The sequence below is a fragment of the Pundamilia nyererei genome, unplaced genomic scaffold, assembly GCF_000239375.1.
Source record: "Pundamilia nyererei isolate P.nyererei 1_Seehausen unplaced genomic scaffold, PunNye1.0 scaffold00030, whole genome shotgun sequence".
NCBI lineage: Eukaryota > Metazoa > Chordata > Actinopteri > Cichliformes > Cichlidae > Pundamilia > Pundamilia nyererei.
In genome coordinates, this window is record NW_005187431.1 from 1582794 (window position 1) to 1609483 (window position 26690).

General features: G+C 41.7%; 2 protein-coding genes across 4 annotated transcripts; one reads left to right on the plus strand and one right to left on the minus strand.

The window, feature by feature from the left end:
• Positions 1-2039: 2039 nt before the first annotated feature.
• smap2 (small ArfGAP2) lies at positions 2040-21372 on the minus strand. 3 transcript variants are annotated; one of them, XM_005728832.2, is made up of 10 exons: positions 21094-21372; positions 16854-17025; positions 5884-6017; positions 4552-4716; positions 4341-4400; positions 3582-3639; positions 3189-3346; positions 2915-3095; positions 2374-2816; positions 2040-2295 (listed from the first exon to the last, which is right to left on the minus strand). In XM_005728832.2, exons 2-10 carry the CDS (start codon positions 16957-16959, stop codon positions 2170-2172), a joined length of 1431 nt encoding a protein of 476 aa, XP_005728889.1. In that variant the 5' UTR covers positions 16960-17025; positions 21094-21372; the 3' UTR covers positions 2040-2169. The 3 variants fall into 3 exon arrangements, with proteins under 3 accessions (XP_005728889.1, XP_005728890.1, XP_005728888.1); XM_005728833.2 differs by lacking the exon at positions 21094-21372 and having other exon boundaries at positions 2374-2813; positions 16854-17172; XM_005728831.2 differs by lacking the exon at positions 21094-21372 and having other exon boundaries at positions 16854-17172.
• On the plus strand, positions 17868-25055 carry trappc3 (trafficking protein particle complex subunit 3). Its single transcript, XM_005728828.1, has 5 exons — positions 17868-18053; positions 18837-18934; positions 21434-21533; positions 22954-23136; positions 24271-25055. The coding sequence occupies exons 1-5, from the start codon at positions 18012-18014 to the stop codon at positions 24388-24390; spliced, it is 543 nt and encodes a 180-aa protein (XP_005728885.1). The 5' UTR covers positions 17868-18011; the 3' UTR covers positions 24391-25055.
• Positions 25056-26690: the final 1635 nt, after the last annotated feature.

The window sequence follows — 26690 nt, forward strand, 5'->3', positions numbered from 1 at the left end:
ATGGTTTGTGTGGGAGAAGCGTACAAGCATCAGCTAAAACAGATGTGACAGATTGCGGATGTACAATCGCTTTATGCTTCACGATGTGGTTTGGCCAGCTTGTTGAATACTCTCATCCCCTCTCAAAAAGAAAAAAACAAAACAACAGCTCACTGTTTGCCCCCAACGTAAAGGTGAGGCCGTTACAGCAAAACTGGAAACCCACAGGATGCCATCGAGCACAGACGTTCGAGAGACACAAGGTGCACGCTTCTAGACGAGGAATATATAAAAAACAAAAACACATCGAAACACAAGTGCGCGCGATCAAACGAGTCAACCGAGATCACATTCAGAGCACATGTTTTACCCATTTTTTTTAATTGTTTTTTTGTCAGTCTTTATCAAAGACTTTGTCAGAGGGAGAAACATTCAGAGAGACACATTCGCAAATCTTAACAAACATACAGTACAGTACATACAATCAGAGCTAGATACACATTCTTTTCATGCAATTCAGTGGAAGCATCTGAAACCCGGCTGACTTTCACCTTGAAGTTTTCCGTCTCTACTCCCACTTCTCTGTTCACCTCCTATTTACAGACATTCAACGTTATTTGAGGCCACTAATGCACCAGGTAGATTCTTAACTGGAGGTGTGCGGGCGCTGATGACACTGCATGCAAAATTATTTCTTTCTTCTTCTTTTTTTTTTTTTTTTTAGTGTCCTATCCTTGGTGAAAGAACAGCACAGTGAAGACAGTGATGCTGGACTGCTGAATTGCTGTTTTTTTTCCTATTAATCACTAGTTAAGTGGTTGAACAGGAAAAAGCATACAGGAATACTGTCCACTTACAGTAAAGCTAGTGTTGATCTTTGGTCTCCCAAAATATGGTTTTGGACTTTTGACATTTGAAGATTAAAGATTCTAAAAGAAGCCCTCTAGATATTCAGTGAAGACATCAATATTACGGGCTGTGTAGGTAGGATTTGTTGCTTGAATTAAATATTGTTAGATGAGTAGAATTTCTAGATATATGTGGCTAAAAATGGTTATGCGTATTTGTCTTCTGCATGCAGCATGAAGGGACTATTAGGCTAGCCTAGCTTTTATATTTTTTAATGATTATTAAGTGAATTAGCAGCAGCTCATCTCACTTATGTGAAAATATACTTTTGAAAAGCTCTAAATCTCGAACTTGAAATTGGCTGAATAAAGTTGTAGCTGCTACACTTTGCAAATATGGCTGCTGTTAAAATGTAGCTATGTCTACGGTGGCCCTGAGAGGTCACATGCACTGCAACTGTAGAAAACACCAGCAAAACATTAAAATTTTGCAAAAGCACCACAGAAGTTGATTAAAACATAACGGACATAGAAAAAAAAATTCTGACAAAACACAATGGACACTGTAGGTACATGGTTGCTGTTAGCCGTTTACTGTTAGCTGTTAGCCAAAAACATTTTTGTTGTGTTTTGTTTGGTTTTTTTCTGTTAGCTTCTCCAGTGTTTTTCTTTCCATTTCCATTGGGTTTTATTGAACTTCAATTATTTTTTGTGTGCTTTTGCACCATTTTTCATTTTTGCTGGTGTTTTATTAGGCAGCAGTGTGTTTGACCTCTCAGGGCCACTGTATATATCATCACTAAATGTCGCCCCATCAGTTGGGTAAATACTGGTAATGTAGGGCGTAAAGTATGAGCCACCTATTTAGGTTGCCAGATTATATATCTTGGTCTATTTGAGCTTTTAAAGCTAGGCTAACCCCAATGCCAACCCCAGTGCCATCTGATTAAATATGAAACAGTGCAATTCTGCAGCTGCTTGATACCCTCATAATGTTCCTGCACACAAGCTCTCTCTCATAAAGGCTGGGCAGAAAGAAAGCTCTGGAGTCCTAACCAGTGGCCTCAGAACCGCCTTGTCGTAGTCGTCATATGAAAAGGTCCTGAAGGCAAACATGGAAATCTGCAGAACATGGCTATGCATGAGACGGCAAGAGGAAGCGCGGCCAGAGAGGAGAGAGAGAGGTAGTAGTGGTTTCTCAAACCTTCTTCTTCTTCTCCACCTCAGTCTCCTCCTCCTCCTCCCTTGCATCAGAAAATGTTTAATGGAGAGTCTGATCCACGTCGTTTCTCTTCTCCTTTTGTGGGTCGTTGGCGCTCCATCGAATCTCAGATAGACAAGCTCATTTCCACACGTGCGCTGTCATGTGTGCCGAACTTGGAGCTGCTGAACCTCCCATTTGTTGATCACTGTATCCCATCATACCGCTGGTGTTGTAAAGATTCATGCCGGCCATGTGCTGAGTCATCTGAAGGGCACAAAATGAACTTTAGCAACGGATCCACTCCTCTCACAACTTTCAAAACCCCAAAAAACAAACACACACCTGACTGATGTTCCACTGTAGCTGCTGGGCTTGCTGGACTCCGTAAGTCTGCTGCTGGGGTAATGCGGGCAAACCCCCAACCTGCTGCTGCTGCCCCATCATCCCACTTTGTTGCTGTCCTATAATGCTGTTCTGCTGCTGTACCATCATTCCAGTTTGCTGCTGTCCCATCATTCCTGTCATGTAGGGCGACGGCACAACGCCGCTAGGCTGAGCCGTGACACCCTGAGCGCCCATTAAGCCATTCTGCTGCCCCATCATGCAGTTCTGCTGAATTCCAATCATGCTGTTTTGTGGCACTGCCATCACCCCGCTCTGTTGCTGCCCCATCATGGCCATCTGTGATGTCATCATAGTGCCTCCCATTCCCCCCGCCTGGGCTAAAGAATGGTATGGACCATACGGGTGTGTTGGATATCCCATTTGGTTCATGTACAAGCCTGCTGAGAGCAATCACAGACACCAATAACGATGAGCAGACTATCACCGTGTCAACATCCAGATCTGGACCACATCTGACAGAAATCTTATAAACTCTTACCATGTGCAGCCATACTGCTGGCATGTACCGAGGGAGTGGAGGCGTACAGGGAAAGAATGGAGTCCTTGGATAGTTTCTTGACAGTGCCCTCCTCTGCTTTGGGTGCTGCGTCTAAGAACAAGCTCAGATTCTCAGGCACTGAGGCAGTCACTCTGCTCTGAGGCATGGTGCTGGAAACAGACTGGACAGACACAAGGCAAAGATGAAAGTCTGTCTGAATGTACGCAAATAAAAACTCAGCAGCTTATAGCATGTACAGTGTGTTGTCTACTACCGTGCTTTTTGTAGAGGAAGCAGGGGAGGGGGCTGCAAGGGAGCTGAAGAGATCCAGGGCAGAGTGTGCAAGGGCTGCGTTAGACACCACTGGGCTCTCATTACTGTCTGGAACACATCCTCCACCATTAGACACCACAGGGCTTGGAGCTGGGGCATCTAATAGAGGTAATGATGATAACAACCGTTTCAGGTATCCACGTTCAAAGCAGCTCATCTAATTAAGATTCAGCTTTCTGTCCTAAAATAGATGCCTGGCATGTTTATTTGCTTTTTAGGTGCAGACTTGCAACATAAAGCAGTTCTATATTAAGACAGCAGTTTCCTGGTGTGCAAATTTTTTGGACTCTGTGTTAGTGTAAGCGCATGCGTGCAGGTGCATAAGGCAGAATACCTAGTCCAAGCAGGTCTGTGACAGACTGGGAATCTGTCTTTGGGCTGACGTCCTTTTTCTGTCACAACAGAGAAAATCAGTGTAATTAATGCAACAATTCTGCACTGGCGAATGAGTCTGTCTGCTGATTCTTTTACTCTTCACACTCACTAGTGGTAGAAAATGACTGTTCCATTCAAGTCACCACAATAAAAGTTACCAGCTTTTCTCTGCCTTTTGTTGACGCCTTTTCAAATACAGGGATGACCTGTATTTGATAATTAAGTTCAACAAGAATGTTCTACAATATGCATCATCTGTCCAGATGCTAAAATGTTTATATCACTTCAATTCAATTTTATTTATATAGCATCAAATCACAACAGTTGACTCAAGTTGTTTTGTTTTGTAAGGTACAGAGTTTACAAAAATACAGAGAAAACCCCAAAAATCAGACAACCAAGCACCTGGCGACAGTGTGAAGGAAAAACTCCCTTTTAACAGGAAGAAACCTCTGGTAGAACCAGGCTCAGGGAGGGGTGGCCATCTCTGGCAACCGGTTGGGGGTTAGCTTTGGACCTTTTTTTAAAAATGTTGTTCAGGCTTGAAGACAGGGAGTGTGGTTGCGACGATTGACTACTACTGCATTAGACTTTGGTTGCCTCTTGATTTTTTTTTAAATCAATTTAGCAACTTAACAATATAATAAACAAAACCAAGATAACAAAGGCCAGAATGGAATCTCTGGTCTATGATATGAACATGGAATGATGCACCTACCAATTTCATCTTCTCAAATACAACTGGCTCCTTTGGGATGTTGTCACAACTCTTTTCTTTCTGCACAAAGAAAAGAAGTGGTTTTGTTTGACGACACTCAAGGTTGGTCGAGGGTAGCAGGAAAGTAAGAGAAATTCACTCTACAAACCTGTTCTGCAGATTCTGCTGGAGACACAAGAACAAACACGTGGATCTGTTTGTGTGGACTCACCCTGAGCATCTGGATGTCAATGACTTTATCCATGTATTTCTTCTTTTCGTATTTGTCCCTAATAAAGATCTCGGCAGCCTGGTCTGTCTCGGGACGCTGGAAGCACTCAGGTAAAAAAGCCTCGTAGAGCCGTTTGGCCTTGGCATTTCCCATCTCTTGAACACACTGGGGATACCAACGGAGAACAAAATAACTGACACATTGCAAAGAAATCTAGTAATGTTCAAATGCAATATCCAAGGTGTCCTTGTTAAAGTGCGGTTATATGAAAAAGCAGGATTCTTACAGTGAGAGCTGTAGAGAACTAAAGAAAAAGTGCTGACCAAAGAAATCCCCTCACACTGAGAAGCATCACGCTGACTGTCTTGTCTATCAGACCAGACGAGATGAGCTGCATACTAAAGAGAAAGAGGCTACTCGGAGGTGGAAAATCGTCAGTTATACTGTATGTGAAAATACCAACTACCAGATAAAATAAGCATATATACATAGAATAAAATTACTAAATTACAAAAAATTATATTGTTGTTTATTTTCTATCCATCTCTATATTGCATGGAAATCTATTTTATTTAAAGGTTTTACTTTCTGAAAGATTTTCACAAAAGAAGCAACAGCTTAGAATTTTGGGAAAACAGGTGTTTTCTTGTTAACAGCCTTATGCAATGAACAATACCACCTATTTTAAAATTTAACTTAAAAATCTAAAGATATAACCAGCACATTTCATTTGTGTTGCTTTACCATAAAGACTCAAAACAGAGTCAGCCAAACATGTCTGACCATTTTAAAACAAACTCACTGATTAACACAATAATCTTATTTACTTCAACTTTTAAGTAACCAGTTTAAAAGTGAACAGTAGTGGTTTTTCTCGATCTTATGCTAAGCTAATTGATTGATTGTGATTTGGATTATATCCACAGTATACCGCCCCCCGCCCCGCCCCCCCATTACACATGTTTTACTGGGTCATAATACATCCCCTTAGTTTATCCTCTATCTGAAATAAGCTGTCTCTTTAATGTGCCACTCCTTAATAGACAACCTTCTTCTGATTGGATGCCCCTCACTTGGCTTCCACAAACAGAACCCATGCCTTGTAAGCCACCTTCTAGTCTGAAATGACCATACAAGGAAATTTGAGCCAGGCTAGTGTCAGTTAAGCTAATTAGAGAAACTTGAAAAACAAACAAACAACCAAAAAACAAATAAGAAAGCCAACATTTATAGCGTTTAATAATCAGGGACAGTTCAAAATATTTAACCCAATATTTAAAAGCTTTTGGGTTTTTTAGTGGTTATGAAACTTTCATAGTGAAGACCACTGACCTGGACTTGCTCCTGCGTCCACTGATCCAGGTTGACAGACTTGACCTTGGAGATGTGAACCCCCAGGTTTCGATGGATACCAGCACAGCGGATACAGATGAAGATGCCCAAATTCCAGGATGCCCATCGTGGACCTGGAAGAGCAACGGGGGGAATGAAATTTAGAGGAGAGGAGAGAGTCTTCGCAGAGGAGCGATGCAAGGAGGTGGTGATAAGCCAAGCTAAACGTATAAAAGAGATTTAGGTTAAACAAGAAAGAGGGCTAAGTGAGTAGACTAGAGAAACATGAGGGAAAAAAACAATTAATTTTAGACCAATTATAAAGAGACAAGTCTGAAACCTCAATTATGAGTCTGAACTCAGCAGGGAGCACATCTAATCCTGTGTAAGTCATGCGGTGGCCTAACACATAACAGGATCCAATACGAGAGTTAGCCTACATAACTGAGAGGCGAGAGGAGGAGTACAAAGTCCAACAAACACGCACCTCACACACACAAGCAATCACACACACTCAGGGCCTGGATACCTGCAGGGATGATTACTCATTTGATCAAGAGCCTGTGTGTGTGGGAGCACTGTGATCTGAGCCAAACGTATGGATCCACTCAGATTTTGTGGAGACCTGTTTATTGCTTATGCTGCATATGTTTTAGCTTAAAAGCATGCTTGCAAATCTTCCTTCTATATTCAGAACATAAAAGAAATAAAAACATCATAGATGAGATCGTTATTTATTTATTTTTGCTCAAGATATGCAACCATCCTCTTTGGGGACTGCACTCAGCTTCAAAGATAATATTTGTGCTGCTCTTACATCTTTACCATATCTCCCTCCTCCTCTTTCCTTGCCTCCATCTCTTTCTGCGACTCTCTGCCTCCACTTCTCCAAACCATCTCTGCTGTGAGTCCCTGCAACCCTGCTGCCACAGGTCCGTGCACTGTGGCCTTCACGCCACTAGGGGGAAGAGCAGCTTTTCGATTTGGATTTCTCCTCTTCTGGCAGATAAAGGCATTGTGCAGAGCTTAAGAAAAGGCCATTCTATGCAAATGAAAGGGGAAGTCGAGTTTGAGAAGGGAAAAACATGCAGCGCCTTCCTCTTTTCCTCTGAGAAAAACACTGCAATGAATAGGCTCCTTCTTGAATCCTACTAGAATTCTGTTTGCACTATTAAGAGTTAGTTTTCAGTTTTCTCCATCTTTTTAAACTGCGAATCACAAATGCAAAAAACACCATGTGCACTGGTCTTCCTCACTGTCTAGCTGCAGCATTAGCTGTCTACTGGCTAATAATAGTAGAATTACTCTGCAAAGCCTGCTTAGCCACTGTACACGCCGACACAGACACAGAGAAAGACAGAGACGCTGTCAATAGTGTTGAAGTCCCTGAACACTGGAATTAGTTTGTCCTTCTCATCTCTTATTCTAATGCTCCCTCTGTGCTCTAGCCGCCATTTCTTATCTTTCTCACTACGGCTGCCTCCCTCATGTTCTCCTTTGTCTGCTTATATCTCTTTCACACCAGTTCCATTTCTTCCTTTCTGTTTATTTTCTGCCCTCATGTTTTCTGCGATTTGTGGGAATGCTTTTTCCATTTGCATATTGAAAAGTTTCTCCTTTTTTTTTATAGCAATGCACAGTTTTGACTGATGTCTCTACAAAAAAATAGGCGAGTCTATAATAACAATTAGATCAGCTGTCATGAAACATAGTTTAGGTGCTCCTGATGTTCAGAAGATGAATCATAGCTGACCTGACCTCTTCTCAGTCATCATTATGAGGCTGATGTCTGTGCTTTTAGCTGAAATGTCTTCGAAATTATGGCATGCGTTACAATAGCTTAACTTTGCTTTAACAGGCAGAGCCCAACCACTATACGTTTGTATTTTGTCCCTTTAGACACACAAAACATAGATTTCCCTAACATCTGTTACGTGTAACTCTTTATTTACTCATTTGGCCTCGTTTGTCTGACTCTCCTCGGATGGTTGTTTGGTTGTTATGTTGCCAGCAGGGAAGCTGTAGAGTGCCGTCTGGTAGACAAACTATGCAATGTAAATCCCCAAAAGTTGATTCTGTCATCTGGATGTAGCGTTTTCAGTGGGAGAAACGTTTCATCACTCATCCAAGTGACTTCTTCAGTCTCAGCTGACTGCAGGTTTCCCCAATCTTATAGACACCTACAGGCCAGTGGACACTCTTTCAATGATAAGGATGTACACACCCTGGACAGGGAGGAACGCTGGTGTGAGCGCAGAGTCATACGAAAAGGGAAAGACCATCTCTGAATCGAGGAGGAGGCCTAAGGTTACATCTTTCGCCATCTTACAATGCTGTGATTCCAGCCATTCCCCAACTCTGTGAATGGTACTCACGGCCATGGATCAATTGTCTTTGATCAATGAGCTTTGATCAGTGGTTGTTGATCAATGGTCATGAGAATTTGCATAATTATGATGAAGGTGCCCTCCCAGCCCATTGTTCCTTCAGTGGGCTGGTTTCAGTCATTATGCAAATGTACGGTTTATAAGATTGGGGAAACCTGCAGTCAGCTGAGACTGAAGAAGTCACTTGGATGAGTGACGAAACGTTTCTCCCGCTGAAAACGCTACGTCCAGATGAACAGAATCAACTTTTGGGGATTTACTTACCTGGATGATATGTAATGTAAACATTGATAAATTAGTCAGGTTTGATCAGGAAGTCATAATGTGTAAAATGACAATATTCTGTTCAAGTAACTCAAAGTTGGTGGGTCCTTAGTAAACAGAACCCACTTTGAGCAGCCAAAAGAAGAAGTTTATTGGTGTGGCCCTTTACAACAGTCCCAGTTTCTCATGTCGCCCCTTGGGAAAATTAATTCCCAACCCCTGCTTAAGGGAGGTAGCCAGCCACCTATGTGACTGGAGCATGCATGTCCACTAGTAATTGACAGTGAACAACCTCACACCTTTTCTTTCTTGATTAACGGAATTACACTAAAATTCAGCTGTAATTTCTATTTATTGTCAATTAGGAAACACTTGTCCTCGCTTACTTCTGTGTTACACTGTAACACAACTCAAAACCGCACACCCCTCTGAAACCCTAAGATGTAACAAACGCCGTAACAAACTACTGGAGTGGACATGAGGGAATGGAGAAATATGTTTCTGTCATGGCTGGTACAGCATTCAAAATAATTAATAACACATAATGCACCATGCACAAGCATGAATACTAGTAACAGTGTTGGCCACTTAAAGTGGCTTGCAAAAGTATTCGGCCCCCTTGAACTTTTCCACATTTTGTCACATTACAGCCACAAACATGAATCAATTTTATTGGAATTCCACATGAAAGACCAACACAAAGTGGTGTACACGTGAGAAGTGGAACGAAAATCATACATGATTCCAAACATTTTTTACAAATAAATAACTGCAAAGTGGGGTGTGTGTAATTATTCAGCCCCCTGAGTCAATACTTTGTATAGAACCACCTTTTGCTGCAATTACAGCTGCCAGTCTTTTAGGGTCTGTCTCTCCCAGCTTTGCACATCTAGAGACTGAAATCCTTGCCCATTCTTCTTTGCAAAACAGCTCCAGCTCAGTCAGATTAGATGGACAGCGTTTGTGAACAGCAGTTTTCAGATCTTGCCACAGATTCTCACTGTTCAAGCCATCATTCAGAAATGGAAGGAGTATGGCACAACTGTAAACCTACCAAGACAAGGCCATCCGCCTAAACTCACAGGCCGAACAAGGAGAGCGCTGATCAGAAATGCAGCCAAGAGGCCCATGGTGACTCTGGACGAGCTGCAGAGATCTACAGCTCAGGTGGGGGAATCTGTCCATAGGGCAACTATTAGTCATGCACCGCACAAAGTTGGCTTTTTGCAAAGAAGAATGGGCAAGGATTTCAGTCTCTAGATGTGCAAAGCTGGTAGAGACATACCCTAAAAGACTGGCAGCTGTAATTGCAGCAAAAGGTGGTTCTACAAAGTATTGACTCAGGGGGCTGAATAATTACGCACACCCCACTTTTCAGTTATTTATTTGTAAAAAATGTTTGGAATCATGTATGATTTTCGTTCCACTTCTCACGTGTACACCACTTTGTGTTGGTCTTTGTGGAATTCCGATAAAACTGATTCATGTTTGTGGCTGTAATGTGACAAAATGTGGAAAAGTTCAAGGGGGCCGAATACGTTTGCAAGCCACTGTATGTAGGTCATAGGCTCTACAAAGATTCACCACAAAAGTCCAAATCAGCCTTTACATGCTAAACCGATAAACATACCCAGTAAAAATCAGCACCGTCACTGTTAGCATCTTGACGTTAGCACTTAGCTAAAAGCGCTGTTATACAGTTCAACTGAGCTGCTAGCATGGCTTCACAGTCCTTTTTCCATACACTGCCTGTTATTTTTCTCCCCTCATGCGAAGGTTTAATCTGCTTCCAGCTGGGTATTATGAATGTTTGGAGTCATGGTCCTCAGGTGTGCACAGGAGTGCGCTGATCCGGTGAGCCGGGGGAGCAGAAAGAGCACACAGATGAAGGCTACATTTAAGGCAGATCACACCTGCACACCACAGAGAAGCAGCCTTCTCTTGTTCCAATCAATGCTATGCTTGAGTAAGAACCCATATGCAGTGCGTCTGTCCGGCAGCACTGCACACCTACAGGTGCTTTGAACAGATATACAAGGAAGTAGGTGGAGGAGACGTCTAAAAAGGGAAGAAAAGATTGAACCAACGATCCCTATGAATCACTTTTTCTTTGTGGCTAGCATCACAGTGAGTGTAGACTGCTCCACCGTTCACCAGCAGCAGTGAATACATGTCCTCTTTTCTTGATGTGATCAAAAGAGCAAATGCCAACATCATTTAAAGGTCTAATTAAATTCTCCAGGTCTGACTAATAAGTCCCTTTCTCAGTTTTTACACGGAAAAGCATCCAAAAGCAGAGACAACTGATGAATCACCCTGGCAAAACTAAATAAATAATTAAATTAAAAAAATGGCTGTGGTCATGGTTGTGAAACACGCAGGCTGAAGCACATTAGGGGTGGAGAAGGCAGAGCCACAGCGAGAGCCAAAAACAGAGACAAGCAGGAGGGGATTTTTATAGTCATCAAATGGTGGACTTTAGACGTCCTGCTGGGGTGTAACGGGGGGTATGACGAGCAGAGAGCGCACACAGAGATATGTAATGAACTTCGCTGTCATTTACACACACGTATTTGAATGCTTTTCCATACCATTTCTGGCGACTTAGTCATTAACTTCTCATCTTAAACACATCTCTGTTAAAAACCCTGTCTGAATCCTTACAGTTACAAACACACAGGTGCACACGTTACACAAATACACTGGTCCACCGACTCTCACACACATACACACTTGTTCATGAGCAGGTACATATGGTCCATTAGCCTACATCCCACAAGGATAAATGGTGCTCTCTGCATGTACCCAGTTAATCCCACGGAGCATCTCAGCCATCAGCGGATCCCATGCCCTGCTCCGCCGCCACACAAAACACACGCTCATGCATACACCCCTTTGTCCCTTACTCTCTAGCCCATTAGCATCTAAACCAATCCAGATACCCTGGAGCCACCCAGTGACCCAATCTGAACCAAGCAGATGGAACCTATTGATAATTTACAAAAGGCACACCCACCATCTGTGTTACCATGCAAACATCATGACTGTGATCCTGCAGGTGAGTAATTGAGGTCGAACAGTGTTACATATAAAAAGATGAGTAAGGCAGTCCAAATTTTTAGTCCTGCTTTTATGTCTTTTTTAATCTTATTGCCCACATATTGTTTTTATCCCCTGAAATGTTACAAGGTTATTGTGCTGAGTAGTCATCTGTGTTATTTGCTTAGCTGTTAGAGCAATCCCCTACACCAAGATAACCACTATCTATAGAACTAAAACGCATCCTTAGAACCAATTTATCACCCGGTGAAACAGTAACAGCACAATTCATGTGACATAACTTACCTTTGAGGAGCTCACAGCTATATGATTTTTAGGTTTTTAAATAACTGCTCTCTTTAAGCTGCTCCTGACATTTTGTCTGCTTCCTGTGTGGCCAATTCACAGATAAAAACCCCAGCAGACTGACGTGTGACCTTATTATACTTTTGTGTGTTTTTCCTACATGGTTGTATAAGGCTGAATCACCAATCAGTCCAAACGGGCAACTCAGGGCCCACGAGAAAAGTCGTGTTAAGGATAGTCTTACGGAGGGGCAATATCTTTATGTTTTATCCTATAAATTGTTACAGTGGTCAGTGCTCATGTTAAAAATGGCCAAAGTTTCAATGTACAAGAACTCTCTAAGAGCCCAGCTCAGCCTCAGACTGATTTTCTTTTCACTCGTTCTGTGTTTATACAACACTTTGCATTTAATCATTAATCTCTGGCTCTCCTCCACAGTGTATCTTTTGTCCTGTGTCTCCATCCTCTCACCCCCAGCCAGTCATGGCAGATGGCTGCAGCTCCTTGAGCCTGGTTGTGCCGGAGGTTTCTTCCTGCTAAAACGACACTTTTTCCTTCCCACTATTGCTTAGCGATTGCTAAGCTGGCGCTTACATATTCAGCATTCTTAAAGGGATAGTTCACACCAAAAGCAAATGTATGGGTTTTTCCTCTGTTTTGATATTCTGTGTTAATAAAGTTAACTAGTTTTGGTGATGTTAGCTGGGCCTTCTTTTCATTATAATGGAAATACATGGTTAAAAACTGCTTACTAACTCAACAGTAGCATCTTTTTCCAGAAATCGTGACCCATTTACTCCAAAACACTACGGTGAGCAGTTTCTGGTATGAGTCCTTTTCTTGGTAAGGAAGCATGCAGCTGACAACATTACAGCTCAGCTGAGGAAGGACTCCCTTAATGTTTACATCCTGTCACGCTGTCACTAGCACGAGACGCGTGTGTCCTCCTGCGCAGTGATACGATTTGCAGGTGTAAAAGCAGGATCAGCAGCTTATTTGTCCCAAAGCCCTTTGCAGCTTAATCTGGCCATCGCTGTGTATTAGAGAGTTGTGCGCACAGCAATGTAGCACGGTGCCACCCTCTCTCTGGTACTGAGGCTCTGTACTTTGTGCCAGCCAAGGACACACGCGCAAACAAACACACACCGACACACACGTCCAATAACCTTCTTCTCTGAATGGAAATCTCTGCTGACTTCTCATTGGATGAGATTAAAAAGGGTCCGAGGGGAGGAGGGGACTGAGAGCTCATGGTAGAGGTAGACAGCCTGGCATCATCAGGTGATATCACCACAGCAACCAGGGCCCAGCATGAGTAAACACAAGTACAATAGAGACAATAAGGGAGACATGCTTTTATGCTCATTCAAACACACATGCACACACATGCACGCACATGTACACAGCCCCTTGAGACTGAAGCCAGAGGTTGAAGTGTTGACTACATTATGCACCCTGCCTAACCCTCTGCCTCTCCCCCTGTCTCTTTATTATTTCCTGGCAGTATTAAGGATTTACTGGAGGGGTGTGACTTTATGAGGAAGTGGTAGAAATAAATAAACAAATAGCACACAAAGTCATTCAGCCCAGAGAAACAGACAGAGACAGGAAGTTTGCGGCGCACAGGCAGTAAGCTACAGTCGGAGAAAGAGATATTGTTAAGCGGCGCAGTATATAATAGACAGGGGAATGTCTGAGAGTGCTGCTGTTGTGTGTTTGCATTCGCTGGAATAAACACGTTCTTGGCTCCATACACCACACCACTTCCTCTCTGATCATCCTGAGAGAGGGAGGGAGGGAGGGAGGGAGAGAGGTAGGTGATGAACGTGCAACGGCAATCAGGTGCAAACAAGATTAGACCAAACCCCATCACGAGCCATATGGCCAAAAAGAAAAAAGAAAACCTGATAAGAGAGAGAGGGCAGGGGAGGGCACTAATGTGCTTGAGGTGTGCACTTGTGCGGCTGTGCACGACTCGAGTGTGTAGTCTGGAATCTGTACTTACAGTTTTGAGAAATGCACTACTCAGCAAAGAGGTAAAAAACACTCTCTGAGCATCAGCTCAGATCACAGAGTCAGCCAGGACTTTGTAACCTTTCAAAATAAAAGCTTTTTATAACAAAATAATATTTGCTGTTCTTTAAAACTGTATTCATATTTACTGGGAAAAAAAATGTATTTTGGAACAAAACATTATATTTTAAAAATCAAAAATAATAAGATCTGGCAACCTGTCCAGGGTGTACTCATGAATCACACAGTCACATGTCAGTCATTTTCTTTAAACCCATTGGTGGTTAATTCCCTTACTCGCCAGTGGTTATTTTTCCTGTTGCGACCACAATTCAAATTTTTACTGTCATCCCACGGTCACTGCTCGTCACATTGCTGCAAGAGCCTTCCTGTGTGGACACCCTTTTAGCAAATTGTACAAAGATTTTGTAATGTGTGAAATCTTGACAGAAAACATGTTTTTGTTCGTGTGTGTGGGTGTGGTTGGCAGGGATGTCGAGCTCTTACATTGAAAATCTAAAGAGTTCACACCAAGAGAGCCTTTGTGACCATGATTTTAATATGCAAGAAAAAGGAGAAACGTAGTAGTAATCAAACTTGTGTAGCTAACTTAAATACCCTTTCTCTCTCCACATGTGCCTGATTTGGGAGTAAAAAGTCATAAAATTAGCATCGTATTAGCATCACATATGCAAATATAATCTTCTAAGATATCATTTATTCTCTGTGCTTCTGAAGTCTGCGTCCGAGCCTTCAAACAGTATGTAAATAAGCTGCAGGAGCCCAATCATACTGTGCTGTTTTCAAACTGTCCACTGAGCAGTCACGAGTGTGTTTGCCTGAAGGCGAACAGCATCACTTCTAAATATCTTGTTTAAAAGAGCACCCAAAGGCAATAGGAACATTAACAAAACCCTGCGTTGTTGTACTTAGATCTGGTGACTTATTCAGTTTAAATACAACTAAGACCTTGTGGTCACATGTCATCTTACTAAAGTAATGTACAAATGTGTTTTAAAAGGAAAAAAATGTCTATCACAAATTAGATACAGTATTAACATCCTCCCAGGACAGATGATGTGCTGTACTGACTTGACAGCTGGAACTGATTTTTTCTAAAGCTTTAATTACACACTTGAACTTGTATAGACTTAGCTGACTATACAGTTTAGCCTATAGATGTTAGATTTTTTTATTAAGGCAAAACTTTGCATAGAATTCGGTATTATTATAAAAAAAGGATACTAATATGCTCACTACTAAGTCTGTGTTTTTAGTCTTGGACTCTGCTAAAGTAGCTTTGCATGAATCAGAGTTCAGAATAATCCTTATTTATCTTCATTTAGATCTTCCTATGTCTGAGACAAGCCAAATCTGATTGGTTGCCCCTTGTAAACAGAAGATTGACCATAAATTCTCTGCGTGAAAATACCTTGTTGATGTTGGAAGTTTGAGGAGAATGGCCAGACAGATTTAATGTTGAAACACAAAGAATCACTCTTTACAACCAAGGTATACAGAACAGCATCTCTGAAAGCACAACAAACTTTGAAGCAAATGTACTTCAAACCACAGAAGATCATACTGGGTGTAAATCTGGTCAACTGAGAACAGGAAACTGAGGCTACAATTCATACAAGCTCACCACACATGGACAACAGAAGACGTAAAAACGTTGCCCAGTCTGATGAATCGAGATCTCTACTGCAATATTTGGATGTTAGGGTCAGAGTTTGCTAGAAACAACATGAAAGCATGGATCCATCCTGCGTGGGGAATATTTTCATACCAACTAAGCATCGTTTAAATCACCACAGCCTACTAGAGTGCTGTTCCTGAGCATGTCCATCCCTTTATGACCCCAGTGTGCCCATCTTCTGATGGTTGCCTTTAATGTTTGCCAAGTGGTCAGTAACTTTCGCATATATAGTGAATACTCCCATTTTAAACTGGGGTCTGTCTACACATATCATTCTCAAAGTTTGTATTTACCAAGGGTGTCCTCCTGCGTTACAGTGATTTGTGTACACACAGCGCTTCCTTTCAAACATTTAGAGTCAGTGATGTTGATCTCGATAAGCCCAACACCGGCTGTATGCTCTACAGACTCCACCCACAAGGCCCACACAACATGCATGTAAACAAAAACATTCCTTTTCCAGAAAAATATGCAAGAGCTCTTTAACTAACATAAGGAAACAGCCCCACGGCCTCATCAACTTGTTGATGGCTCATCCGAAAACCAAATAAAGAGCAACCTTTGAATAGTCTGTTTGTTGACTCAAGACTCTGACTGAGTGTATTTGCGACCAAAACACCAGTGTTTACCCACCCCTATGGCAAAAATAAAGGTTCAAGGCCTCCTTGAGGCTACACACAAATGAACACATAGAACACCTGACAGTCTGATTATGGTGATTCAGTGTATAAAAAGACAGCCTGGCTACACTACAATCAAGCAACTCAATAAGTCTCCTTGCTATATAGGTAATCACTGAGAATTGCAGCTCAGTGTTGTAAGAACATTGCAGTGCCTCTTTGTTAAGAGTTGGGTTTCACTGCCTGCTCCCAGTCTGCAAGAACAGTGTGTTCAGGGTGACTCAAAGTCAGCACAGGTGCCTTCAACTCCATCTCTGAGCGGCGATAGCTGGAGTCATTTTCACTAATGAGCGCATTTTCTCACTTCATCCCGCCGCGCAGTTCTCACCCTTTAAACCCTTTTTAGATCCTATTACTTGAGGTAGCTTGGCATGATGTAACTGCATGCCATGCTCCAGCCGTGTAAGGATGTGGCTCCACGTCTTTGCACCATAGTACAATGCAATTGGTCGAGGGATGATGAATGCAGTGCAGCATTTTTTTTCCAGCGTAGTAAACGATCAAAGAGGGTCGATTCAAGCGCCGGACGCGCGCCTCGGGCACAAAACCCGGGGAAACATGACCCTGATGGAAATCACCTACCTTTCGATTCACAGTCAGCGCAGTATTTGTTCTCCTCCAGCGCCAGTAAAGAGTTGAGGACAGCCTGGTATCTGTCAACGTCTTTCACAGATTTGCCCGTCATCATCCTCCTCCACCACCACCACCAACACAACAGTTCCTGCGGTCTGTGCCGGCTATTGCCAAACGAGCCCTTAACAAAAAAAAAAAAGGAAAGTGTGAGCACGGGCGATCTGCTCCGCCGTCCCTCTTCTTCCTCTTCCTCGCCGTGGAGCGCAGAGTTTGCTTCACGACGATGGGATGATTGCCTTTCAACCAACCAGCATGCGGCTTATTCGAGGTGAAAATACCCCCAATCAGGACGAAGAGGATGCCATGTGATGTCTGAGATTTAAAATGTGATGCTGACTTTGAAGCACATCTGTTACCTATCACTACTATATTCTCTCTGTGTGTGTGTGAACCCCCTTCCTCCGTCTTTCTCTCTCCCTCTCTCTTCCTCTCCCTCTACCTCACTTTCTCTCTCTTTCACACACGGACAATATCTGTAGAGTTAAAAGTTATGTTATGAGCAAGAGTAATCACTACACTTATTGAGAAAAAACTTTTTTAACGACTATAGGTTTAAATTATTTGTCAAGGAATCTTACAATTTTATAAAGCAGGCTTTTAAAACTCACAATTTATCAATATATTGCCCATATCGCCATCGTGTGGTCAATTATGGGAAGATTTTGTTGAGACCAAGAATTTGCGGTCCTCGGTTCCCCTCCAAGACGCCAGAGGGCGGTAAAATAAGCAGATGAACAAAAACTGCGTCAAACACACCCCTAAAACTGTAGGAAAAATGCGTTTCTTTCAAAATAAAGTGTATTATCTGGTGTTATACATAAGAGGCTACATTTGTCTAAATATCGGCAACAAGAGAGTGTAATTTTAAAGGCTTTTTATTCCTCATTGCACCGTTTTCTTTAGTTTCAATGGTTTACTCGCGAATTTCCCGCAATAAAGCTTTTACTTTTAAGTAAGACCGGAAGTTCATGTTTCTATCTCATGACGCTTGATACAGCGAGAGCGACTTAAACAGGCGATTACGGAAATAACTGCTTAGCCCGAATCAAATAAATAAAGGATTAATATCGAGTGCACCACCTGTGTAAGCCCGTAACACCCGTCACAATGTCCAGACAAGCCAACCGGGCAACAGACAGCAAGAAGATGGTAGGCGACTCCCACAGGATTAATGGCAACATAGCAAGCTTAGCTAGCAGGATGCTAACCGTGGCTGTAAGGCTAAATTAACAACTCACTCATGTCTCTGAGCTGAGCTACTCGCCAAATTATGCATATTTATCTTGCACGTGTGGCTAGGTACAAGAGGTATATTTGTACCTGTTTAACATTTATTTCACTGTTGATTAATGCCGGGTTTGGCTTTGACAGGAAGTGGAGCTACAAGCTAAGCTATGACAACAAAACACAAAAAACACATTTAAAAGCTATTTCTTAAAGGATATTTCAGTTGAACGTATATGAATTTGCAATTTATTAACTGAGCTGACTAAAACTGTAATATACCTTTCTAAAACACTATTTTCCAAGCAGGTATCGTAGCTCCTGTGCCGTGACAGGTCATTCATGTCAGCTGTGGCTATAATCTTAAGTTATTTTATGGTAATAGCATTAGATCTGTATAGCTTTTAAAGTTTGGTGTGAAAACTGAAAGATCAGCAATAGAAAAATGTGCCACATATTAATGAAACGTTATTCAATCCTAAGCTGGCATCAAACGTTAGTTCAATTCTAGGAGCTGCCCTGGGACGATCTGTTTTAACTTCTAGATGTTCAAAAATATCCCATCCCCAAATTATTATTTAACTTAAAATTTTTTATATAGGCCTTTCTTGCTGGTAAAAAGGTTGTCATTTGACCAGATTTGTGTGTGGCAAACATAACATGTGATCTGTGTGGTTTCTGTTGGTTTTTTGTTTGTTTGTTTTTTAGAACTCGGAGTTGTTCACACTGACTTATGGGGCCCTGGTCACCCAGCTTTGTAAAGACTATGAGAATGATGAGGAGGTCAATAAACAGCTGGATAAGATGTGAGTACTCTTTCAAGCAGGATTTTTCCTGTCTTTGAATGAACCATTTGCTCCACATACAGCAAAGGTTTTTTTTTTTTTTTTTTAAGCACAACCGACAGACATTAGTGCTTCAATTTGTGACCATTTGAATAACAAACTTTGAATTAAGCTCGAGTCTGGCCAAATCCTCTTTTGGGGCTCACACCCAGCTGTCGGTTGAAAATTGTGTAAATACTGTTAAATGCACTTGCTGTGTGAAACAAAAAAAGCATTACTTAATTAGAAACACAGAAGGTAAACTTTTCCATCACTTAAACAGTAACTAGGTACTTAATGAGGTACACCTATTTGCTGCCCTTCAACACAAATTCCTAATCAGCCAATCACACCTCAGTTCATTTAGGTTATCCTGTCTCAAGCTGTTAGGGAGGCAACAGTAACTCAAATAAGCACTTGTTCCCACCAAGGTATGTAGAAGAGCATCTGTGAATACACGGTGTGTCAAACACTGGGATACAGCAGCAGAAGTTCAAAAGCACAGCGCTTTTTCTGTGTTAGCTGGCTTGACACAGTCGAGAGCCCCAGTCACCGAAAATAGCCACCACAGTGCTTTTTACCACCTTTCTGTTAAGCTGGGTTTCTGCTCTGCAATGTGAATGATTACATAAAAATAGTGATTTTACAGGTCATGTGACTCTTCTTTCACACAAAGTGAGTATCACCTACTGCAATAAGAGACAGATCCTCAGATAATGATCATAAAATGGTGATTAAAAATATACCAGTAAAATGCACCATTGTCACAAAGAGAATGCTACTGAAGAACATTAATCTTGGGATTTATTTCACACAGCGGTAAATAAACAGTTCCGTGTGCTGCTATTTATTTTAAAGGTGACTGCGGCACATTTGAGCTTTGAATCTTTGAACTAGTTCCATTTAAACATTAAAGGTTTCTGTTCTGTAGCCTAACAAAGGAGATGTGGAAATCATTTTACTTTGTCAGCAGAGGAAAGTGAAATGAATGTGTTTTGTTCTGGTAGCTGCAATTCCAGCAATGTAAAAGAGATTTGGCACCAAATTAAAAAACCTGTGCGAACATGGTCCATCCAGCTTATTTTAAACTGAAAATTGGAACATAACCTGGTCAGGTCTTCAGCATAAGTTACCACGGTGATTTAGCTAGGTAAAAAGAGAGCCACTTTTGTGACACAGAAAACTGACTTTTAAGCTCGTAAAAGCTTGATTAGCTATTAAATAACATGAAGGCATGGATCAGTCCGGCATCAAGCTGGTGATGTAGTAATGTGTAGTGTATCCATCTTCTGATGGTTTTTTCCAGCAGGATTAAGTACCATGTCCCAAACCTCAGATCATCTCAATCTGATGATCTGAGGTCAAAACAAAGGCACCCTTTGTTTAATTTATAGTTAATAAGTTCATCTATGTACCATTAAGTATGTGCTATCATTCAGCCTGTTTAATTTGATACATTAGGAAACATAAACCTGGCTCTTCTGGTAGATAATTCCAAGCCACTGAAACTCACTACATAACTGTTATGATGTGCAGGTGTGCATCACAAAGGCATAATGCAATAAACACACAATTTATAACATCATACATAATTTTGAACGTATCACAGGAAGTACAATGCTGATGACAAGGTATTGCTGAGTATTCTGTACATGAGTATTTATCTGTAACAAAGTTCAGTTCTTCTGTCTCGCATATGTTGAGCCTGTGGTTTTCAGTGGATGCTCTCAATCATACATCCTTTGGGATTTTTGAAGCCTCTTGGGTGACTCTTTATAGCTGACAGCTTCATTGTACTCTTTAAGCGTTTTCCTATTTTCAGTTCATAACATAGCTTGACACAAAATGGAGCAAAGACGTAGTCTTATCGGATTTCATTTCTTACACTGCTGCTTCTCCTCTTGTAAGTTCTTTGGATGGGGTCTTTTGAAGAAGCAAATATTTAATATTAAGACAGAAGAATCTTAGGAATGCCAAGCAGGAGACAGTACTCCCCCAGAATAAGATTAAGACAAAATGATTGGTTTCTAAACTTAAGAAATTTAAATTATCCTGTCAAGCTGACAGACCTTTGGACTGGATGTACTTTGTTTCTCTGGCTGTGCGGTAACCCTGAGCTGTCAGGACGGGGCTCGTCTTACCTGGCCTTAGAAGGCAGTGAATCTGCACTGCCCAATCTGCCAGATGCCATCCAGCTGGTTAGAGACGGACCATGTTAGGATTGGGATGCATCCATTGGCTTCAGACTCTGCTGTTAGGTTAAGTTGTCTGGACTCTTTAATCAGAAATGTCATTATTTGGCAAGTATATGAACCAAAAATATTTTGAAGGATTTGAAGCTGTCTGCCTTGGCTTTACAGTTTGCCGCAGGTTAGCCTGGCAATTCCCCCCCAACTACTTTTCCTTTAATATAAAAAGAAAACATGACTTTGTCTCTTACCCACTTCTCTCTCTCTCTCTCTGACGTTCTGACTTCCACAGGGGTTATAACATTGGTGTGCGTCTGATCGAGGACTTCCTGGCACGCTCAAGCATCGGCAGGTGTCAGGATTTCCGAGAAACAGCCGATGTCATTGCTAAGGTAACTGGAAGGTTCCAGGCCAATCAGAGCATGACCATGGACTTCTCCCAAGATAGACAGAGGGAAATAGGAGAGGGAGGAAGGGACAGATTAGAGGGAACATTTCTAATAAAACACCCTAACACAGGATGGGTGAAAGAGTGTCAGGATAAGGGTAAGGGGTAAGTAGACAAGAAAAGCTCAAAACACAGAATGAAGCATATTTCTAAACTTTATGCTAAAATCACATTCGTGTGAGTGTGTGGAAATGATCCGGTGTGAAATGTGATGCAAATTCAGTGAAACATCTCTGGTTTGCCATCTTTGGACTTTTATTTTGAAAGAGAACCTGTTAAGCTTTTCCTTATTTTCTCTAACATATTTGCTGTTGCTATCATAGACGCTCACATTTGTCATGGCCAAAGTAACAAGTTAAGAGTAATCCCTATGAACCAAAGGCTCTAATTACTGGCTGTGAGCACAGAAACCACACCCACCTGCTATTCAAACTTTCTGGTAGTGAGCGGCAGCCAATTAGAAGGTTACAGGCCTTAAAAGGAACAATTTATTTATTTGTTTATTGTTCGTGTAGTAGATGTAGTGATGTGCTTTACCAAGGCCCAGTATAAGAAAAATAAGAATAATTTTCAAATGTGAATCATGCATAGTTGTTAAAATAGCTGGAAGTTAACAAAATGGGTCTCTGTTCAGCTTTGGCAACAGGGCTGCATAACTGAGTCTGGTTTTATACTAAGTCACCTGGCTGTCAGTTTTTCCATATGACTTCCTTGTGACAAAAGGACACAGACAGACCAGGAAGGCGGCTCTCGGGCACGTTGAGCCTCTTCAGTTGCTTTCGAGGTGTTACATCTGCGTGCAAAGGGAGTCATTCCACAGATGTAACAACACTCCAGCTCAGGGACCTGGCTCGTGGTCATGAAGAGAGAGGTCAGCTCTGTAAATGGAGGACCACTATGGGACAGCGGTTTGGAAGGTGCAGTGAATGACTGCTTCAGGATATCTCGTGACCTCTAGCTAAACTCTGAAATCACCTCAGCAATTCTTCAGTTAAATAGACGCAGAAGAGGTCTGTTATGTGGTCACAACAGATTTTCTACAGCTGTGGATCATATTTTCATTATTATTCTGTGGCTAGTGATGTTTAAAAACTGGAATAAGGACAGCAAACATTTTACATATGAGTGCAAATCTGCCCAGGCCAGCTTAATGTTGGAATTGGAGCGTGCAACTGGGATTTTGTTTGCGCCATTGAAATTTTATTTGTCAGAAAATGAGAAAGCCTGCCGTTCCCTCTATGAAAAAGTGATAAAGAAGAACAAAAGCCAAAAAAACTGATGACTTTATCAGAAAATATTTGTAAATGATTAATGTTTTTTTTTCCCTTTTTCTCCTCTGTTGTTAATATTGGGGTCTTCATTAGGTTGCTTTTAAAATGTACCTAGGAATCACCCCAAGCGTGACCAACTGGAGCCCTGCAGGAGATGAGTTTTCCCTTATCCTCGAGAATAATCCACTGGTAGACTTTGTGGAGTTGCCAGATAACCACAGCACACTCATCTACTCCAACCTTCTGTGCGGCGTCCTCAGAGGAGCCCTGGAGATGGTAAGATAAACCTCAGAAGTTTTAAGGTGCCGCGTGTATAGGATGTATGGAAAAATATAAAGAAACAATGGTGATATGGTTCCAGTGCACAGTTACATTTAGTTTATGCCGTAAAATGATGGCATACATCTTTAATGATGTCTACTACCAATTTTATTTTGGATTTCCTCTAATCCACACAACCTCAAACAAATACATATATAAATACATTGGTAGAGTTTATTTAAATTGGTTGGTTTTCTGGCACAGACCTGGCTTTTAAGTGTAGTCCACAAATTTCCAATAGGGTTAATGGTAAATGGACTGATTCTTATATAGCGCTTTTCTACTCTCCCAAAGTACTCAAAGCGCTGTATACAACAAGCCACATTCACCCAATCACACCCATTCTCACGGGCACTTTCTCTACAAGTAGTGCTTTCTAACTACATTCACACACATTCATACTCCGATGGATGCATCGGTTAGTATCTTGCCCAAGGATATTTGACATGCAGACTGGAGGAGCCAGGAATTGAACCACCAACCTTCCGATCAGTAGGTGACCTGCTCTACCTCCTGAGCTACAGCCCCCCCAGGGTGGAGTTTTGGGAAGTTTTCAGAATGTTAATGTTGGCCAGCTTTATCCATTCCAACACCAGTTTTGTTGTGTGTTTGGGATCATTGTCTTGTTGAACACCCAGCTGTGTCCAGCCTTCAACAGTCAAGATTTAGATTCTAGGTGAAATAGAAAAATTTCGAGATAGTTGTCCTCCTTCACTCGTGCATGATGCTCCTTTTTTTTTTTGCTGCCAACACCATACTTGAGAGTAGGCGCCGTGCTCTTAGATTTGAAAGCCTAACACATCTCTTGTCATTGTTGCCACATAGCTCAAACTTTGTCTTATCTCACATTATACTTTTCTTCCGAAAGCTGCTTGATTTTGGAGCAGGTGCTTCTTTCCTGGTCAGCACCTTGTCAATCTATGACAATGTAAAACTTGCTGTGGACATAAAACCTGATGAACATTCATGCCCATGATGAGATACAACTTCTGACCACAACTTTAATAGTGGAAAATGAACAAATGAGGATAAAAGTCTGTCTTCCTTTTTGTTTTGTTTTAAAACAAAATCTTTATGAATGTGGTTTAGGTCCAGATGGCGGTGGATGTGAAATTTGCCCAGGACACTCTGAGAGGGGACAGTGTGACAGAAATCCGCATGAAGTTCATTAAGAGGATTGAAGAAAACCTGCCTGCGGGAGACGAGTGATGGAAACGCAGAGATCACCTGCATCCCACAGAGGGAGGACTGATTTAAACACAGAACACTTTCACACTTTAAAAGATGAACACGATTCACACCATCAGACCGCATGCTCAACTTTAACAGGATGGTTACTTTTCTGGCAACATAACATCTCTACGAGTCGATGTGAGCATAAGAGGCTGATGGATGATTCACTAAAAATACCTGAATCGACTCGTAGCTTCAGTTTGACCATTTATTTGTTACTAACCCATGTTTAAAGACTCTCGTTGACGTCTTTTTCTCATGAATAAAGTGTTTCATTTATTTTTGTTCGGCACAAGGCGAGTAAGTCTTATGCCAAGTTTTTTTTTTTTGGTTTGTTTTTTTTTTGGTCTATCTTCTGTTTTTTGTTTTTAATGAAATCACACTTTATTGCTGCCAATTATTTGGCATGTTAATTTATGATGATGTTCAGTAAAAGTGACATATTTGATGCGATGCTTTTCTCATCCATTTATGAGATTTGAAACCTTCTAACATGCCTGCTTGGGGACCTTGAACACTTTAAACCAAGCTCTTTCTTACACAAACACACTAAATGTTTCAGTGTACTGTGGAAGTTATTTCTTTGGAGCTGTTCTGCAAAGGCAAACAATAACCGACCTTAATTTCTCTCTTATGTTTGTTCAGGGCCCATAGAAGCAATTTGCATGGGTGCAGAAAAGTCACCAGTTGGGGCTGTCACACCTGTGAATAGCTCCCTTACAAGTAATGAACAGAACCTCTCAGTCAGACCTGCTGCACACCTCATCAATAACTTAAAACACAGGCGGCCATTCATGAGATGTAGCACATGCGCACACACAATCTATCTGTGGTTCCACATTTGAAAGGAAGAAAAAAAATTGGTCTGGATACAATGAGAACATTAGCAATGTTTTCTTAATTCCTCATTTTTATTCATTTTTTTATTGTGCAACAGAACAGCAAGAGTACCAAACTCACGAGTCTGCTGAAAGCACTTAGAGATTGAGATTGTCAGATAGGGATTTCCTTTTGGAGAAATCTGTCAGCCATTAACTGCTGGAAACCTCGAGGCCCTACACATTCTTATTTTATAGCTGCTAGTGCTATTACATGAACCCATGACAAATTCTGTTGACTTGAGGTCAATTCTCCAAACAGCCACAAGAGGTTGCTGTGTACATTAGCTTTCCTCTGCGGGCATGTGGTTTAAACGATGTACTTTTTTTTTTCCTGCCAAAGATGGATATATTGCGGTGTGGGGGTGTACATTCCCTTACTTGTGGGAGTACTGGCCGGATCTGCAAGAAAACGTAAATAATAAGGCTCTATTTTTTTCAGATGGTGCTAATAGCTTTGATCTGGCTCGAGATGAGAGAAACATTGACAACATACAGTCAACTCTGTACTTTATAAGATGTATTAGGGAGGGATTTCTCATTATTATGCATTGTCTGAAGCATCTGCCTACTCCCGTCTGGGGTAGCGCTCATTTAAAAGGATAAAGAATGGAAAGCGGAGGCACCACAACGGCCAACAATAAACTCGGCAGGCCATTAGGCAACCGCTCAACACATTACGCGCGCGTATGCACCCTGTAGGCCTGTCATGTGGATGTTGGATGTAGAGTATTTCAGGAAATCTATTTTTTGGGTGGTTGTGTGCAGAAGCTTAATGTAAATGACTTGGCAGGTTTGGAGCTGGACCTGAGGGATGCATAGACAGCTGGGTTTGTGTACTTGTGAAAACCGGTATCCCTCTGCCATATGCTTACAGGAATTTACCTTGACAAATGCATACACACATGCTGGTCACGGAGCCCAAAGCGAGGATGAATTTATTACTGCCGCAGCACTCTCGCGTCGGTGTTAATGCTTTCTAGAAGGACCAATCATGCAAACAGTCAACTGTTTCTCGGCTCTTGGTGAGAGCTTTGTGTTGATTGCATGAAGACTAACTAGCGCTCTGCTTATAACCTGAGCATCTGGGATTTCTATTCCCTCTGCAGGACTGCAGATGGTGTCACAGAAGAGAGAGGGAGGGAGAGAGAGAGAAAAAAAGAGTTGTTTGAGGCACTTAAGACTCATCGAGCCACGAGGAACTACTTTGAAGATGCTATTCATATTTATTCCCCTTCTTTCTGTCTCATAGTTTCAAACAGTCTACGATGCTTCCTAACATGCAGGCAGTTTGTTCGCCGTCTCCCACAAGCAGACGTGCTGCCATTTAAAAAATATTTATTAATATTATTTATTGCAGCTGCCTATATTTTTCAGAAAACTTTATTAGGACAGACC